Consider the following 19848-nt stretch of genomic DNA (forward strand, 5'->3'; position numbering starts at 1 on the left):
CACAAATTACTGATACTATTATTGATATTAGGGCCAAACAGTAGCTAGTGAAATGTGCTCACAACCTTTGGATGGATTGCTGTGAGTGAAGATAATAGACAAAAAGATAAGAGCTTGTTTTTAAGAGGTGTGAGAACACTTAAGAAATATATAAAGTAGGCCTATATATCGGTTTTTCAAACACTGAATTTGTCCATGAAGAAGCCAATTAAGTATGTATTACTGTTAAAAAAATAATAAATAATCTGCTCAAAATTCATCTAAATCGTTGTTTGTGTTCACTATTTGGGTTCATTGTACAGTTTATCAGTTATTCTGTACTGTTACTGTTACGCATCGAATGCAATATAAAATAAAATGAATCACCTAGTCAGTACTCAATGATAGAAAAGGGGTCCCTTAAGGAGAAAGGTTGGAAACCACCAATATAAGCCTTGCTTTCATCCTGATCATCTTTAGGTTTGATAAAAACTGTAGATAAAAGGTTGGTCTCACTATACTATAAAGAATATCTACCTTATGAGTACTGTACAAATACAACTATATTGGAAACAAGGGGTCAAAATGGCGCATGATTAAAAGGCTTCTTCCATCGATCCATCAATCCATTTTCTGGCTCTTACCCAGGTATAGGTCATAGTGACAGCCCTGGTGTCTTTTTCCACAGCCATGTCTTTCGGCGCTTACTGGGTTTTAAATGGTTACATTTGAACAAGGGTTGGGTAATGGGTCGTGTGAAAAAAATTAATATTTGATGGGACTGACTGCAAAATAAACATGGTAAGCAGCACTGTTGTCTGTGGTTGTGTGCAACAGGATTATATGTAAGGGACGATACCTGACAAGGTGTCCATTGTCAGGAATTAATGCACGACCGGGAGGCCAGAACCGTCCGATTCGCAGTGAAATTCCTGATTTTGGACACCATAAAGTAGGGCTGCGCATGGACAAGAATTTGGCCATATGATAATCTGAAGACCATTAATCTATACTACAAAATGTAAAATTTTTCACAAGCCATAACGGTTTCACTGGTAACACCTAAGAGTTTGACTAATTACCATGGTATAATTGAGGATTAAGCACGCTGATTAGCAGCTTCAGTTTATAGTATATATTTGTTTCCATTCCCTTAAAGGTCCAGTCAGTAACATTTAAGATTTACTGGCAGATATGGAATATAATATTCATAGGTATGTTTTCATTGTGTATAATCACCTGAAAATAAGAGTCATTGTGTTTTTGTTACCTTAGAATGAGAGATTTTTATCTACAGACATGGTTGGAAGGCCAACCGGGTAGTCAGGTAGAGTCCACCATGTTTCTACAGCAGCCCAGAATGGGCAAACCAAACACTGGCCGTCGATATGGCTTTTGCCAATGTATGGATGATCAACATCCTTGTCCATCCACTAAACTTCATTCATCATTAATTTTCTGTTTGTTGCCTGGAAGTTTTATATGTCATACACCAAGTTCCTCTGGGCAAAAGAAAATGGACGAGTCATTGCTTACTTTAATTAAAATCTTCACAGAAACATAAATGCGTCCCAAGTGTTGCTTGGAGAACTGCTTTAGGCCATCAAAATGGCTTCAAGTTTTTTGCTATTTCTTTGTGATTTATGCTACCTATTTGGTGCTTGCTTGTGAGCAATATTAGCAACTTTTCAGTCAAATGGTTTCTAGCAAAACACATGAAGACCCTGGGAGTCTTAACTGTCAGGATGACCTTAGACCCAAGTTTAGACTGAAAAATGACACAAAGAGTGCTGCTACATACAATTTTAAAACAAGGCCTAAACGGCACTAGCGTCCACTGAAGTCAATCTATACTTGAAGTAACATGCTGTCGCTTCTGGCTAGCCGCACTATCTCAGACAAATTATAATCTGGATTCACTATGCTTGCTAATACAGCTTTACAGGGAGTTACAATATAATTAGCGTTGGTTAACAGAGCTACAGAGACAGAAATAAAATTCAGCACACAGGGATGATTCATGAACTTGGCAATGACCTCCTCAAGGGGAAGACATACATAACACATTCCCTACTTCATCTCTATTTTTCACACTGTCTGTACTGTATATGGCAATGTCTTTCCCTATGGGTGAATCACTATAACCGAACACCATCAACAAAACAGGAATAATATTGTAAGGAACTCATAAATTACAAATTAAAGTGACTGTTACTCTGCTCAGGGCCAAGCGAGTGCTTCAGAGTGTGACATGCACTGTAATCAAATCTTTTATTTCTGTAGTTTTTCATGTTGTAAAGGGAAAATCCAGCCTGGAGCAGAATTTACATTGTGCTACTGCGATGATTTGAGACAGCTGATTCTCTCTTTGCACACAAAGCATTGAAGGAAAGAATTTAAAAATTTTAGTGTTGGTCAATTTATGCTGAATGAGTAAGTTACTTAACATAAGTTGTGTTTGAGATATTCCATCCAAATGACTTGTATTTGAACATGAGAAAATGTCCATTTGATGAAGGTTGAAGACTGAAGTGTAACCCTTTTCAGTTTTCTATTGACTTCAGTGAGTGAGGTACCTCTATTTTACCACTTCATCCTTTTATCACAATACATACAGTGTTTTTAGGGCTTAGAATAATCACAGTGGCTGTTAACTGCGTACTTAGCAGCTACAGGATTTATCTGTCGATGACATAATTACTAGAGCCTGTCTATATGCTGTTCAGCTTCAAAAGGAACTTGTTTAAATTCACAAATTACTATCATAACATATGTTCTAAATGGGATAAAACAATAAAACAGGCAGTTTCAGGCTGCAGTGAAAGGAGAGCTATCAGACGTGCCGCTGGGAATACATTTGTATGTCATTTTCTTTCTTCATTCCTGCCTACACGCTGCCAAATTACTTGTAGATAAAACAATACACATAATGATGGGAGTGTTTACGCCTTCATAAAAAGGAAAAATATAACAGCAACTTCAGTAGCTCGGAGATTAGATTCATCATTAACTGTGCACCATGCTCACCAACAATCTGACAGGCTGTTCTTAAATCTCTAAATATGTGCACCGCTAACTGCCAACTGATGAGTTATGTGCTGATAACGATAACAAGGCACTATATGCATAATGACTGGTAGCTCTTCTCAACAGGAACATGTTATAAAACTAATAAGCTTTACCAGAATTTGTACAGCAGGAACAACTTTTGGCCTTCTCATCCCCAAAATAGCCCCTGCCTTTGAGTTAGTACTTTTAGATGGTCCTGAGTCTGCGCTATTTAAAGTTACTGATTGGTCAAAGTGAGCCCTCGAGTTTGTCACATAGAATCATACTGAAATGTATTTTCATAAGCTCCTATAATTTGCTCCATAAAATAGTGTAAAATAAAATAGTAATAAAGAATAGAAAACTATGTAAGAAAATAAGTAACTAAAAACTATTCCTAATAGTAAGGGGGGGTGGGGGCGGGGTCAAATACAGTTTTCAGCCAGAAGCGGTACAGAAGCATTATATCATTATGTACTGTCAGTGTAGTCATCTTGATGTCTAAAATACTTGCGGTTTTCATTGTCTTATTTTTTGGCAATACATTATATGGTGCTATTGAGATGTGATTTATAATGTTGTAAGGACAACAATGTTTATTTATTCAGTATATAGCAATATGTCAATCTAGTCCTCTAACAGTAGAGTTTTGCAGGATTAATGTGTCTGAAGTGGAAATTAAGGTAACTGATGTTTAAATATGTCATATAGCTGACTTCCAAAATAATACAAAAAGAGCTCTCGTCTTTCTGTTGTTTCTGATCCTCTTTGCCACCTCTGCCTCTCTCTCTTCCAAGAAGGTTTAGTCTCACAACAGCTTGTTGTTTTGTTCCATGAAAAAGTGCTTAGGTCTCTTATATCTCAAACAGAGCTGCCACTTTTTAATGTGCCAATGGTCTAATTACCCCAATATTCACATTTCTTGCGAAAGTAGTGGGAACGTGAATGAATGTTCATCAGGAACAGGGACGTTTAGTTTCTGATTTATTTCCTCAGTTAAGTTTCCCTTACTCCCTCCTTTCCGGGACCATTTGGTTAAAACCCTGTATAAGATTTTTCATTTAGACACAGTAAGTGTTTATTTAAAAAACATTATAGTGTATAGATAGAACACAAATACTACCCCAGCTCGCATCTGTGTTACTATCTATACATGTTTGATTTCTGACAGCAAGTGTGTTGGTGGTGTACATGTACCTGACAGGCCAGAAGACAACAGTAGACAATGGAATAAATACAAAGAGCCGTCTCCCTGAGGGCAGCACGCTGACAATGATGGTGTCAAAGATTACCTCAGATGGACCACAAAGCTTGCCCACAAACTAGGACCTATGGGAAAATGTTATATTGCACTGCTGTGAGTATGTGGCACAATTACACACCCACACATAAACACACTAAGACATCACTTCAAACTGTCAGAGCGGCAAGTACTTTGCCATACGCTTTCCCATCTGTCAGTGCAGGCAAACAAGTTCCCTGCTGGCCAGAGGGCCTCCAGATGTAGGATCCAGATGTCAGATCACTCATTTGACTGATGTCAACAAACAACAACATTCAACAAACACAGTGCTGAATAATTCTGTTTGACGACCACTGTTTGACCACACAGGATTATCACCTGTTCATTGGTTCAGTAGAGACTAAGGACAATTATAAATGTAAACCTTTACCATCTTTATCCACCGTCTCTCTAGCAATGCTGAGCTCAGATGGGCTTCTCTGATATAACTACTGTACATGTAGCCACTGGAAGGATATGATGCTCCAACAGATGCCCAGCTTGCTGTTGATCTGGGAGCCCTGGGCATGCTGTCGCTCCTCCTCCAGCTGTTTGGGGTTGGTGAATCGAGCTGTCTCCTGGTCTGGCTGTGGCAGACTCTCAAAGTCAAACTTGTCAACCTGGATGGCCATCCTGCAACAGGAGATGAGAAACAGTTACGAATTTCTGACTTACCAAGAGAAAGTTCCACAGTAACACTGTGTGGGAATGAAAGTTACGTAACTGCCATTTTATTTTAAAACTTAATTCTCAAATGACTTGATTGCATTTATGGAATTTGAATTTGAATTATATTTTGAAATAATATTTAGCCTTGGTATGGGGGTTGAAAAATGTTAAAACATTTAGTGTAGGTCTTCAAATAATGATTCTTTTCATTCTTGATGAAACAAGTGAATGCCCATGACAATGGCCCAGAGCCAAAGGCAGCATTTTTAAATTACTTATTTTATCTGACAGTCCAAAACCCAAATATATTCAATTCACATTAACATTAAAAAAAACATTAATCAGCCTCAGCACTAATTTAGATTCACCTCCTAGAATTCTGTTAATGCATTTTGGATAAGCTTCTTTAAAAGCATAATAAACATTAAAACACATAACTACCATAATAGAAATTATTCGTGCATACTGTACAGTTCAGTACAGCAGACAAGAGTTCAGGTTCCATACTTCCCACAGACAACCAATGTAAATAGTAGAACAATCTGTGTTTAACAAACATAAAAAAACACAGATAATACTGGATGTTCACTGTGTGAAATTAACCACGTCAGCAACATTCAATGCCAAATAATGCCGGTCTTACCAAAAAGCAGAACTACTGTAACTGGCAAGCTAACACGGCTAACACGCTAGAAAATGCTAGCGCTAGTCACAGTGCACAGATTATTTAAAAACTATATTTGCACCAATCAGACTCTTCTCTCTTAACGGTCTGAAACCTATTCCTCTTATGTGGAGCTAACAAGCGACAATAGTTCCCTCCATTTTGGACTCTATGGCTCTCCGTTCCATCACTGGTCAGCGCTGTCAAGACAACATGGTAAATTTGCATTTCATTCGCAGATTTACTTTGCAATCAATGAATTTGCCTGCAGGGATTCTATTGTCATTAATTGATTTCACAGCTTCATTTTTCCATTTTAAATGCTGGTGTGACCAGGCCTGGACTGCAGCTGATGTGTGCACCAATTTCCACTCTGATAAAACTTAATTTAAAAACAGCCAAACTATTTGAAAAAGTCCATAAAACCTCTTAGTGTAGTAGTCATTTCATGCTTTGGTTTGAGTGAATAATATATTTAACAACTGACATAATGCAGGAAATATCTACCATAACCCTCAACAGATCACAGAGGACTATGCTCATCTTCATCTACATAATATTTCCAAAGAAAACCCTGCTTACATTTCTGCCTGATGACAACCAATGCGGCTTTGTGTGGTTTGGCAAGTGAGAAATTATTTATCTAGTCTGAACAAACACCCTTAGGTCCAAGCTTCCCCCTCTACACTGCGGGTACGTTATTTATTAACAAGAGCCAGGGTGTTTGTTGCCCGAGGTTACGTCAAGTGTCACATCCAGGATTCAAAGTCTTGGTGTACTAAACTAAGCTGAGACTTTACTTGGGCTCATAAAATGACCCCAAATCCCACCTCTAATTACAGATAGATCATTCAGGGCCTTCATTCAAAAAGGGAAATACCAATCGGATATATTTCTTCTCTGAATGCACAAACCTGTAGAGTTCAGTACAAAGACGGTGGATGCAGATATCCAATGGGGAAAGGGGAGATAAGAGAAGAGGAATATGGGATGAGGTGGCCAGCCACTAATGTCCTCTGCATGGAACAGTGTGTGATACAACACACAACCTCCCAACTGTTCTGCCTTAGCCAAATACCAAAACACCATAAAATACCAGCAAATCAGTATTAGATATATCTTCCACTTACAGAATACAATGTAAACACAATACTGATGTATTGCCATGTTAGCAAACACTAGATTATTTACATATTCAGCAGATACAGAGCTACATTAACATTCATGTTGAGTCCTGTTTTTAGCCATGTGACAAAACTATGTTCAATATTCACTTTCCTTTTTGCTCTGTTTTGATCTCCACCAACTTATGAGGTACATATCTGTCTCTCTGGCTGCAAGATGTTAAAGACTTTCTTCACCAGGTCGTTGCTACAGTAGCTGTCCACTGCTACATGCTCCGCAGGTGGCACGCAGTGGGTTTACCACAGCCTTTTTGTGGAACACAGCTGAGGCTTAAAAGAAGGTTGATGAGAGTGGTGAGTCTACTATGGCTTAAGTAGGCCACAAAGTTAAATGGTTTCCTTTTTGTCTGTTTCATGTGATATACGAATGTGAGTCTGCACAGGGTGTTTTATTTTAAAAATGAACTGGATTTTCGATGCCGTTCTTGTGTCTGAGAGCCCAGCTCGATCAGCTTTAGACTAGGCACGTATTCTCAGCGGAGCAGAGAGCCGCTTCTGGTGGAATCACAAATGGCAGTGGTCAGGACGAGCAGCCGCATCGAAGCCGGAAACCGATACCCGGTGGAATCAAGCAGTAAAACTGTACAGAGAAAGATGCTATGGGGGTTTTATTAATTGTGGATTTGGTCTTATCATTATCTCCAATTTGTGAGTCACTCTAGCTTCCTGGCTTATTCACTGAACTTTGTTGCTGTCCCATTAAAAGCACAAATACCCAAAAAATGTATAAAGCTTATAAACTTAAGAAATGTTTTATAGCTCTGCTAATCAAAATGTTTGTGAAAGGAGTCTGTGACAAACCCGCTGACAATTATTACCCAACTCTGCAGTTCCCCCTCAGCTCTGCAAAGCTTTTTACCATCTTTTACATCATGGTTTACAAATTCTGCAGCAGTAGTGGTACCAGTTCTGAGCAAAAAATCTCTGATAAGCACACAGTATGCTACTTACCTAATATCAAACATCAGATGCACAAAAGAAAGCAAAACATCCAGCATACAGTAAAAACCCATGTTAAGCTGGTGGAGACTTAAACAGAGCCAAAGGAAATTGGATCATTGGACTTGCATCCATCAGGTGGCCAGAAACATGGCTCTAATGAATGCCAATGATGCTTCAAGTCTGCTGAATGTTGTAATATGTGAATGTCTGGTGAAATGTTGGCCACATCAACTGTATAATGTGTTAATTCATGTTAGTATTGTATATAGTAGTAGTATAGAGTTCTGCCAATTATTGCAACTTTTAGCTTGCTCCATTTGTTAAGATAATCCTCTGTGTTTTTAAAGGGCTTTATTTCCTTAGGTGGGAGGAATTTGCTTAGTATGTAGCATCTACTGTAATCCTCAAAAAAAAAAAAAAAAAATCACCAAACTTTACAGCAGCAGTTCAATCTCGAAAAAAAAATGTCTTAGGCCTCTTACTGGTGTCATGATGAGTGATAGGCTTTGCTTCAAGTGTTTAACTGGGAGACAGACACCATCAGAGTCTTCTTCAGACAGAACAGAACAGAACGAAAAAGGCTAACCTGCAGTCCATTTTACTGTGCTCTCAGTACTCCTATCTTTCCCTACTTAGAGAAATGACACTATGTGACTTTGAGGTGGGCAGATAACTGCAAATTACCCGGACATCCATCTCCACAGGAGGCCAACTTGCAATAAGAGCTTCCCATAAAGGCAGAGTCTCACTCAGAGGTGTCACTCCCTGTTTTTCAGCCTTGATAAATCACTGCTTTGACAGGCACCCCGCTGACCAATGCAAATCATTTCTCAGTGAACATATTTAAGAGCTGCAGCAACATGAGCTTAGCAATTTTCATTCTGTTTCATAGATAAAAAATCCACCCATGTATTGATCTGTAGGTTCATCAGAATTCCAGGTTAGAGGGAATGACCTGGAATCAATCAGCAGCCACAGCATGAGCTATAGACATAGCTTAATACTAGCTGCATGACAATGTGTGTGAGAATTGACTATTTGTGCAAAAACAACAATGGCTGAGCCGCAATAGCGTAGATGCTGCTAGCATCAGAACTAGAGAGCATTTCCTCATTAAAAGAAGAACAAATAAGGGCACTGAAGGCTATTCTCGATTAAAAAGATGTTTTCACTCTTCTCCTGACTGGTTTCAGTAAGTTTGACTATGTTATATGGTTCGTTGATTTGATTGTGACCTTAATAGAGGGTGATAGACAGATGGTTCATCCAATAACCTGCCAAGTATTTTTTTAAAGTCCCTGGACTTTTCCGAACAGTTTCCAACGATGACTTCCCAGAAGAGTCTGTGTACGCATATTGCGCAGTCAAGTTACATGACCGCTCCCTGGGGAGGCATTTTCTGATGGACTGATGAGAGGAAGATGAAAAGAGCAAGTAAGAGTGACTGAACTGACCGGTGAAAATATATGAGAACTGTATTGCAAATCAGAAATCCTTAATAATTATAATGAAGGTATGATTTGTGGGAAAAGGTCAGACTGTGACACTTTGCTGTATCTTCTGTTTGGTCATTATGGTATTTTAAAATTCACAAAAGTGAGCATGAGTGTCGTTACAGGTGATCTGCTACCTCGACGTATTGTATTGCAAATAATAAATGAAATTACACAACAAGAAAAATAATCTCTTGATGAGTCCATAGAGACACATGCATCAAAGTGAGGTAGAGGAGAAGGGGCAATACAATTATCATTTCACAGCCTTTACAACAAAGCAGAACCCAAATTAAATAACAATTAAGACTTCAAAACAAAGACGAAAGGAAAGCTCCTGCTCTGGCTGCGACGCACTCAAATACATCCGCCTTTGAAGATTAGTGGCACTAGGCTTATGTCACTGACTGAAGTTCGATCTTCAGATGGGTGCTGCTTTTCATTCAGTCATCTTCAAAAGCACACATTACACACTAACTCTAAAAATACCACGTTGCAACAGTGCAAATGGAGCCTAAATGGGAAGACGCTGTCTGGCAAGGCCTGCAACTGGTTTTCTTTGGACAGTCAGACAGCTAGATTCAAATTGACAGATTTAAGGAGTAGAACCAAACCTTTAGCATTTAGTATTTCATATTTTTGGTAAATCTGATTGATTGTAACACTGACTTTGTGTAAAGTTGCTGCATGTGGAATTCTTTTCATTTATAACATCATATCATACTTTGTTGGATTTGTCATTTTGAGTGATCTGTCTGCAGTCTCTCAGTCTGAAAACTTGTAATCCATTTTCCATGCTTCACATAAAAAACAGTCTAAAGGGGAAATAATGTATTTGCTGATGAAGAGGTTAACAAAGGCTAGGATACAGCAGTCTCTGTTCCGTGCTAATTAGAGGCTAATTGCGTTGCTCTGTATTTGAAAATTATGTTCTACATGGATTTAAAAAATGCTCACTACATGGTACATGCAAGATTATTACACCAAGCAATAGACTCGAGTTGATAACGGTGTTTCAACATTAAACATTAAAAGGTCCAGTGTGTAACATTTAGCACGATTTATTGGCAGAAATGGAATATAATGTTTATAGTAATGTTTTCATTATTATATAATCACCTAAATACAGGAAACATATTTGTGGTACCTTAGAATGAGCCGTTTTTAATCTACAGATGCCGCGGGTCGCTTTGGTATTTTTGCAAGTTTTTTTTTTTTCGCAAGCCCAACAGTTTAAAACAAAAAGTTATTCAATTGTTACTAATACAAACCAATGAAAAACAACAATTAATTAATGAATAAATACGTATCAATTCATTTTCAAGTGACTGCACTGAACTAAGTTTCAGCTCTATTTTGTGTTGCTCCCAAAAAATGTTGTTCTTTGTATTTTGGATAAACCATTTAAAAAGCATGAGGAACGTTAGACACTAGAATCCTCATTTAAAACCAATGACAATAAGACTCTGGCTGGCATTCATTCACCTAAGTTAATAGTTAATTAATAATTTTTCACAAGATTGCCACCACAAAGAGGATTAACCGAGTTTGGCGCTTCATTGGAACGATGATAAGAATGTTACATTTTAAATGCTGGTGTGACAAGGCCTTAACTGGAAAAAAATATGAAAGTAGTATGTACACTGTTTCTCTCACAATAACAGCAATATGACAGCAAACATGACTTGAGAGAAAAGTTTACTACTTCCTACAATGAAAAACAAATTTTAAAACAGACAAATCATTTCAGACAACCTATTGGTTAAAATTAAAGCAGCATAAATAAACAAAATCAAACACAGAGTATAAGCAAAACCATGGAAGAGTCATTGTGAGAGCAACAAAGACCACATCCAACCCCTAGGCACCCCTAAAAGAGCTTGTTACTAAGCCAGGAGAGTATTAACAGGTCGCGTTCTCCCACCACCATCTTCTTTTTCCATTGATTTGATTGTGAAGTCTTTCAAGGATTAGGCCATATCTGGAGACTAATCTAGCCTATTACAAGGCTTTTTAATAACAACCTGTGTGCTGAGCTGGGGCCGCCGTGGAACATCTCCAGCCCTAATTCCCAGTTCATTGCACCTCCCTACCTCCCTCCAGCCCCTCACTGATAACAGCCCGCTTGGCCTTCATTTCCCTTGGCCAAAACGATGGCAAGGGTAGATGCGAGATTGGATGGATGGTTGGATTTCACCCATTTCTATCTGTTGAAAGGGGTGAGCCGTGAATCAGTTAGCGTTTAAATAAATCTTACAAAGGCATGCAGAGATGAAAGCTAGATCTGCAGAAATAAGCAATGTTATTCGTGTCGATGCATACAGATAGAGAGGTCTATTTTCTTGTCAGCATGTCAGTCGACGGGGCTTTGCAATGGCCATTTCTGTCAGGTGCAGACAATGTGTTATTGTTTTCCAGCATGAATTTGGTATTTTGATGACTCACGATGAGCTTGACTCTAAGTGAGAGTAGCGGCAAAGCAGAGGTGGGGAACAGAGATTTGTGCTTGCTCAGAGCAAGTTGAAAGCACATAGCATAAGGCAGAGTCATATTCTGTGCTATTTTCATGGCTCTGCTATGCATGTTTGAACAGATCCTACCTAAATATTATTGTTGAGTGAATAATATTCTGGTGGAATAACTCTGATATAAAACTGTCAAACAGTTAGAAATAAGATAAGATAAAAAATAACTATATATACACATGCTGCCACTGTCACAATCAACCATGTCTCCTACAAAATACATTTGTGTTGTCAAACATGTTTAACCACCTGGATCGCATTCAGTGGAAAAAGGTTTTTTCAATCCAGAAAGTTCTTTGTCACTTGCTGCAGACAAAGCACAGGACATTGACAGTGGAAACTGGGATTGAGTGAAAAAACACAAATGGCCCTGTCCATACTGGACTACTGTAGAAACATGGTGCTTTAACACTGCGGGCTCCATAAAAGAGGACCAGCTCCCTCTTTAGATAAAAACGTCTTATTCATTCAAGGTTACAAAAAAACGATTAATATTTCAGGTGATTATACACTAATGAAAACGTAGTTATGAATATTATATTCAATTCCTACCAATAGATCCTCCTAAATGTCAGATTGTACAATGATGCAACATGTAGATTGTGACTTCTTTATATGTAGATACCAGTAAGTTGCTCATGGACATCCCAGCATTTAACCACCAACACCACTCATATCACTGAACTGCTTCTCACAAAAGCTTTTCCCAAGAGACAACAAGGACACTAGTCATTGTTCAAAATTATCACAAACAAATCTATGCCGTAATGTATGTAATCGCAGAGGAATTTAAACTGGGCATGTGTAGATTTCATTCGCCTCTGACACCGGTCCAAGAGCTGTTTACCATTCGCCCAAAAAAGTTTCTTCCACTTCCACATTCCTATTGTGGGAACAATAATGCATGCACATTAGCATAACTCAGGCCATGGACAGTTGAGCATGGAAGAAAACCAGTACAACCAATACTTGCATGGTTGTTTGTTTAATCGTTTTTAATTGGGTGAGGGTTTCAAAGCATTATGTGCATTTTACTGATGAACATGCATTCAGTAATCACTGAAAAACGTCATAACATAGACTATTTAGAGAGTCCAGTTCACCTAACATGCATGTCTTGGGACTGTAGGAGAAAACCAGTGCACCTGGGGGGAACATACAACAGATAACGCTGTTTACCACTGAACCAACAAAAGAAAATGATTAAATATTTGCAGTAGTTTTAGCACTTATCTTGTTTGAACAGTGTAGAGAAAAAGATATTAAGTATTGACTCAGAAGAAGAACAACAAAACCAATGGACAGCTAAAATGTTTTGTGCAGAGAGCTAGAGTCATGTTTTTGGGTGTATAGCAGAGGTGACTAAGGTCTACAACTCTTTCATTTGATTTCATGTCTAAAAGCAAACCAGACCCGTATCACTAAATAACATCTTGTCCACCGGGTGTGACTTCTGACACTATATTGCTAATTACCACCATCCTGCAATAAGCTGTGGCAGTGAAGCCTTTTTTAATGGCATCAATAACACCAGCCTAGGATGAGCCGGTCACAGTGAAATGACCCCTTCCTAATTAAATGCTGTCTTGCCTCTGACCAAAAGTACATGATAATCACATTAAAGCATATGGGGTCGCTTTTATCTGACCACCGCAAAGCCATGGATCATTTCAACTGCGAGGTCTATAAACATAACCATAGACACAAAATAACAGTCAGCTCTATCACATCAGTGCTGCTTGCATCCAGTCAAGCACTGACGCTGTAGTTACTACTATCCTGCTAATGTAAAGGTATTTAACTCATTTGGCGGAGAGGATTTTTTAAAGTTGTCTTGTGGTTTAATTACAGTATGTGCAGGTTCTCTGTAGAGTGTGACTGTGAGCATGCTGTGAGCGATGTGTACATTTTGAATAATGCTCTACGCAGCGGAACAGAACAGCAAATCATTTGCGACCAACATTTTATGAGAGCCCTTTTTGCATCTTTTTTAACGGCCAGTGATTGTGTTATGTCACGGGGGAGAAAGCTGAGAGCGAAGAACGTACCGAGCGTGTGTGTGTATGTTTTCACAGAAAGGGTTATTTTTACCTCACGTGCAAGAGCTTAAGGGCGGAGATCCATAGAGGCCCGTGCAGAGGCAGGCGAGAGCAACAGTCTATTTTTAGACTGCGGCTGACTCTGTGTAACCCTTTGTATGCAGCGGGTGCAGAGGCAGCGGTGCTCCATCCATCCACGTCTTGTTGAATATGAGCTGCGGTAAAAATGAATCCTTACTGCCAATTACTGTATGTGGATAGGTATCGAAGAATGCTTCTGTGCAGACAATCTTCTAATGCGCTGGCTGTCATTTAAATCGAGGCTTTGTAGACTATTACTAGGGTTGACAGAGTGGGCTATTTTTGTCTCTGCTGCTGAAACCCAAGAGCTCTTTTTGGGGCATTTTGCCATTATTAGACAGCGCAGTAGAGAGAAGCAGGGCATGGGGAGATAGAGGGGAATGACATGCAACAAAGGTCCCCAGCTGGATTTGGAGCAGGGATTTTGCAGTTTGTAAATAGTAATACTATGTTTTGTGTGTTACTGTAAGAGAACTGGATAATCCAATGACAGCACAGGTCAGTAAAGTTACAGGTGATTGAAGAAGGAAATGGCTGAGTCAGATGAATCTATAATGCTGTCTATACAAAATATATGGATTTGGTGGCAATAAGGCACAATTTCTTAATACCTATAATACAAAAACATGAGTGTCAAATGCCTACCAAGAAGTCTAAGTAAGTATGAAGTGATTCTGTATAGAAAGTGTAAAAAGATCTTGATGTTCTAGCACGTTAACTAACCCATCTGCAGACAGCCAACAGGGCTAAAACGCCCCCTAGGGAACACATTATTTCAAGAAATGTGAGAGGGGTAAAAAGAAAAACCTCCTGCAGATGCTGAGAAAAAATGGCAGTGGTGTGAAGCTGAATCCCAGGGAGAGGTCGAGCAGCAGCAGATGTACATCTCAGCAGTCAGCTCTCAACTTTGTCAGAAAATATTGTTCCCTATGCCCTATCTTCAGCCGATACAAGTGTGGGTTTCTTTTTACCAGACATGATATTCTTCACGTAATGAGCATGTGCACTATTTTGACAGAGTTAGAAACAAGGCCACTTTGATTTGCAAGTTTTGAAATGAAATAAATGATAATATTCACATGAGGCTGGGACTGTTTAGGATGGGATGACTGACTGCAGATGCATTATGTGCTCTGCTGCCATAAAAAGTAGCACAAGAAGGGGAAAGGTGGTCACCATGGAAACAAGCTTTGTTTGAAAAGCTCATGCAATGAGGCGTGTCTGCCCTTGTGCGCACCGATCCGGCAGAGTCAAAAGGCATGGCGAATGGAAGGGAGACATGGCTAGAAGAGAGAAACTGCTGCAGTGAGCGCTGACTCCCCGCTCTGCTACAGGGGGTAGTACTGAGCTGGCTCTGCAACGATAATGGTGGACGGCAGTGGCACCTTATTGTAGAACTACAGTACTTTCTAAAGAAGAAAGACTATTGTAACACTGTATTCTCTCAGTCATCCCCCTCAACCACAGAATACAGAACCTTAAAGGAAGTTTAATCATCCCCAATGTTATTGTGATATTGTATAGAGATGGATATCTTAAAACCTGGGTGAATAAAATTAGAGCTATCTGCATTACCACTAGAGATAGGTTAGAATATGTTTTTTGTAATTTGAGTGACCTGACCCTTGCTTGCAGAATTAGTAACATTTATCAGATTTTATTGTGGTGAGTTCTTATTGTATTATATTTTCTGTAAATGATCTTTTTGCTTGATTTTGATTAAGTTGTAGTACTAAAATGTGTTACATAAAATTTTCTCCATGTAAAACAGTTTTTAACTAACTTAACTTAATTGTGCATTATAATTAAGGGAAAACACATCAGACTTAAAGCATTCCTGACCTTGGAAACTGTAGTTTGCCAAACTTAAATAAATCAGTTGCTCCCTGAGCAAACTCCGTCTGCTGAAGTAAGTGGAAGATTTTATTTTTTCCAAACGTTCAGATTTAATGCCATTGCTACATTATAGCTGCCACTCATTAAAAAAAAGGAATGATTTATGAAAAAGTGAGTAGCAGAGTGAAGCAACTTGGGAACAAATAGCTGAAAAGATGACACAAAACAATGGAACAAGAAGATGGGCAAAGAAGGATCATATCACAAGGAGGTGACCAAGAATCTCCCACTGGATATATTTATACAGCTGACAGTTACAGACAAGTGCCTCAGGGCCTCTGCTCTTCATTTCTGATAATTAGATACTGTTCAAACACTTGCATCAAGCTCATCCTATACAAAAGAAACACCCATTAAAAGACTTGACTGACTTGCAGTCAAACCCACATAATTACAATGCTTAAGAACGTGTTTTATGGAAATTACTTTGCAGCTTGACATCTTGGACAACATTTCTTATTTTCGATTCATATTAATAAGAGACACTTTAATTTGCTCCGTCTCATCATAATTTGTTCATTAGATCAAAGATTCAGTTGCAGAAAGGTCAGAGCTGTCTGCCCAGGATGGCTCCTTTTTCCTCAAATGAAAGAATATAAAGTGAGTGAGGAGAGCAGTGCTAATTTACATGCTGTTTATGCAGAGCAGTGACTATTAGAGCCTGATCATTTATCTCAGCTCAAGGTGGTTAAAAAACAGCCACAGAGAAATAATTGTAGGGTGAATTAGTCATTTTGCCAAAACTAGACTTTATGTGCATGGTGTAGCATACTGATAAATGAACATTACATTTTACAGTATCACTATCAAAGCCTTTGGACTTTTTATTTTGCAATAATGCCCATCGCTGTGATCTATTTCAAAAGGAATGTCAACGATTAATCACCTATGCATTAATAATTGAATCCATTAAAAAAATACTTAGTAACACAGAAGATGAGGAATATGCGCTGTTAACTATCAGAATATGTACTGTGGTGTGTAGTAGTACCTCTGACTATTTGATGAGTGTGCGCACTAACCGCCTGTAAAGGCTGAGAATAATCGAGTGCCCCTCGTCTGCTGCCCTCCATGGATATAAAAAAAATCCCTCCTTGCTGTGCTCACTGTGAATTTCCTCAGAGCTAGCTAAAAAACTCCTCTGAATGAGTAACCAGTTGTTACTTGTCCGTGACTCCTTCAACATAAAGTAAAAAGAATGTAAAAACCCCACAGAGTTACGCTAGCTAGCGGAGGTTCATGCCGGTGCAAAACGACGAGATCTGATCTCACTGCTTTATTCAAAGATTTGATTGGCTGCATGAAAACAAGTTCTCCATGTACACAGAATTAAGAGTACTTTTTTTTAATATTATACTGCACTACTTTGTGCTGCGACTGCTGCACAACAATTCCCCCAGGATAAATAAAGCTCTATCTTATCTGCCCAGCATGTTTTTGTCTCATCTAATTTATGTCCTCCAACGAAGCCTGGAAGTCGTGCAATATTATTTGCTAAATTTAAGATGTATTTATTTATTTTTTGTATAACTGAACTATGTTCATTTAATTTCATGCCCAAATACCCAACTTACTGGGATTTGGTGGCAATTAATGGCCACCAAATTAAAAACATTGGAAAATGTGAATAATCTCTTCTAGATTAACCCAACATCGATTGTTAACATGCTCTAATAATGGATGAAGGAAACTGTTTTAAACTGTCACCGTTATATTTCAAAAAAGCAAAAATCTCTTCATGTGAGCTTGCAAAATCAGAATATTATCTGACTAAGAATGATGTCATGCTAGGAAGACTTGGAAGATCGAACCATAAATGAAAAGACAGGTACACGTCCTTTACATGTCCTCTTCTCTCTGTTCTGCTCTGTTCAAAGCAAACATGGAAAGAAACCCAAGTTTGGCCATCACTGTGTGGTGTCACAGCGGTCTTTGGGAACCTTGTTGGGCTCTCAAACATCAAAGATGACCATTCACATTCTGAGGTGCTTCACTTTTTCTTTCATTGGCCATTAAAGAACACCATCAAGGGGATAAAGACCTTGTAAAAGACATGTCTGTGAATGATATGAGAAGATGAAAGCAGCACTCTGTTACGCACCCTGCCCTCCCTCTCCCCCCACTACCACCACCACGTGTTGCTTTCACAGGGAGAGAATACACACTCCACAAACTAAACTTACTGCTCAAACACAAACAATAAGATCTTTGTTTTTCAGCAGAAGCATTCAATAAATGTAAGTTATCAGCTGTCACTGCCTAAAATTACTTACATGTGGCTGTACCAGAGGATGGGAACAGCTCCCTGTTGCTGTCCTCATGTTCCTCTCATATGGACACAAGTCTAGAAACTATTAAATCTACTGTTCAAATTGCTAGGTCTCTCCGTGCATGAAGGGATTTTTTCCCCTCTCTATTTGTGCAACCATGAAAAAGCTCACTGGAAACAATTAAAAATAATTTGTTGTAGTAGGAAAGTGTGGATGATTGACAGAGTCATTTTTGCGACTGTCGGATTAAAGCCATAGCTTCACGAGTCCTGGATGAAGAATCCAGAAAACATCTTGCGCCTGACACCTCATTCATCATAAAACAGGAAAGAAATATAAAATGACAGGGCCATCTGATGTCGAGAGAGGATGAGTTGAAGAGACAAGCACAATATGGTTCAGCACACGGAGAGATCTAAGAGTCTGTGGCCCCGATTCTCTCTGTATGCAAAATCCCACTCTGAATAATCTGTGCGTGCGCTGGCTGCGTGTCAAAGGAAGCGATCAGCATGTCGCCAAGACTGAGCTGGGGTTTATTGAGTGAGGCTGCATCCCATTCTCTGCCTCGTAGGGGTATCTACAGAGATATTGTATGCTCTGAAAAGAATCAATATGCTGAAATTGAGCTAATCTTCTGATAATGATTTTATGTCTGTCAGACTTCCAGAGGAATCTCTACAGGATGGAAGCGCCGATTGGTGGAGTCAAAGGCAATGGCTGTGTCTACAGGGAATGTCAGTCAAAGGGGGTAAAAGACATAAGTCTATATATACACATCTGCAGTGGTTACCAGACTTGACGTTTTTTGCCTTAGAGGCACATTGTGTCATACAGTGTCAGTTTCTAGAGAAGCAGGCTTAAAATCAATTATACAACTGGTGCATTATATATTTTGACCTCTACTTCCTATGTTCCTATGTATGACTTTATGACCAAAAGTCATATAGTGTGCCATCATAAAGTCTAATTATTGAATGCAGGTGTTTCAGCCACACCCATTTTTAATGGGCCGTAAAGTGGTCAGTGACATTAAACGTGCCGTTGTCATTGGATGCCACCTTTGCCACAAGTCAGTTCGTGAAATTTCTGCCCTACTAGATTTGTTCCGGTAAACTGTAAGTGCTATTACTGTGAAGTGGAAGTGCCTAGGAGAAACAAAAGCACAAACACAAAGTGGTAGACCATGAAACTCAGAATGGGGCCAGCGAGTGCTGAAGCATTTAGCTAGTAAAAATAACCATCTATATATCAAATATTATCTGATGCATCACTCACTACAGAGTTCCAACAAAAAAAAAACACATAGACAAGTTTGGTGTGGAGGAACTCCACTGGCCTTAAAAGAGCCCTGAACTCAACCCTACTGAACACCTTTGGGAGGAATTAGAACACAGACTGCCAGCTTGGCCTTCTCATCCAGCATCAGTGAATGGCCTCAAAAATGCTATTTTGGCTGATGGGCACATATTTCCACAGACACATTTCAAAATCTTTTGGAAAGCCATCCCAGAAGAGGCTGTTATAGCTGCAAAGGGGGGGTCCAAATCCATAATAATCATCTGAGGATGGGATGTCCAACAAGCTCATATAGGTGTGATGGTCAGTTGTCCACTGACTTTTGGTCATATAGTCTATCAGTAAGAGATGGGTAGTCAGTCTTGGCAATTTTGGGAATTATATCACAGTGACAGTGGGAGCAGAGGAACATACATTAAAACTAAGACTTACAATACAAACGTTTTAACTAAGAACTTTTTTTCCTGTTTTTTTTTTTTT

General features: G+C 39.0%; 1 protein-coding gene across 3 annotated transcripts in view; it reads right to left on the bottom strand.

Moving 5' to 3' along the window:
* trappc9 (trafficking protein particle complex 9) overlaps positions 1–19848 on the bottom strand; it is a 202684-nt gene that overhangs the window by 71295 nt on the left and 111541 nt on the right. For all 3 annotated transcript variants that reach the window (XM_035681239.1, XM_035681236.1, XM_035681238.1), the window contains one exon: positions 4789–4942. In XM_035681239.1, coding sequence (XP_035537132.1) covers positions 4789–4942 — 154 coding nt within the window. The remainder of the gene's footprint in view (positions 1–4788; positions 4943–19848) is intronic.

The sequence above is a fragment of the Morone saxatilis genome, unplaced genomic scaffold, assembly GCF_004916995.1.
Source record: "Morone saxatilis isolate NCDOM2014 unplaced genomic scaffold, NCSU_SB_2.0 Contig9, whole genome shotgun sequence".
NCBI classification, from domain to species: Eukaryota; Metazoa; Chordata; class Actinopteri; family Moronidae; genus Morone; species Morone saxatilis.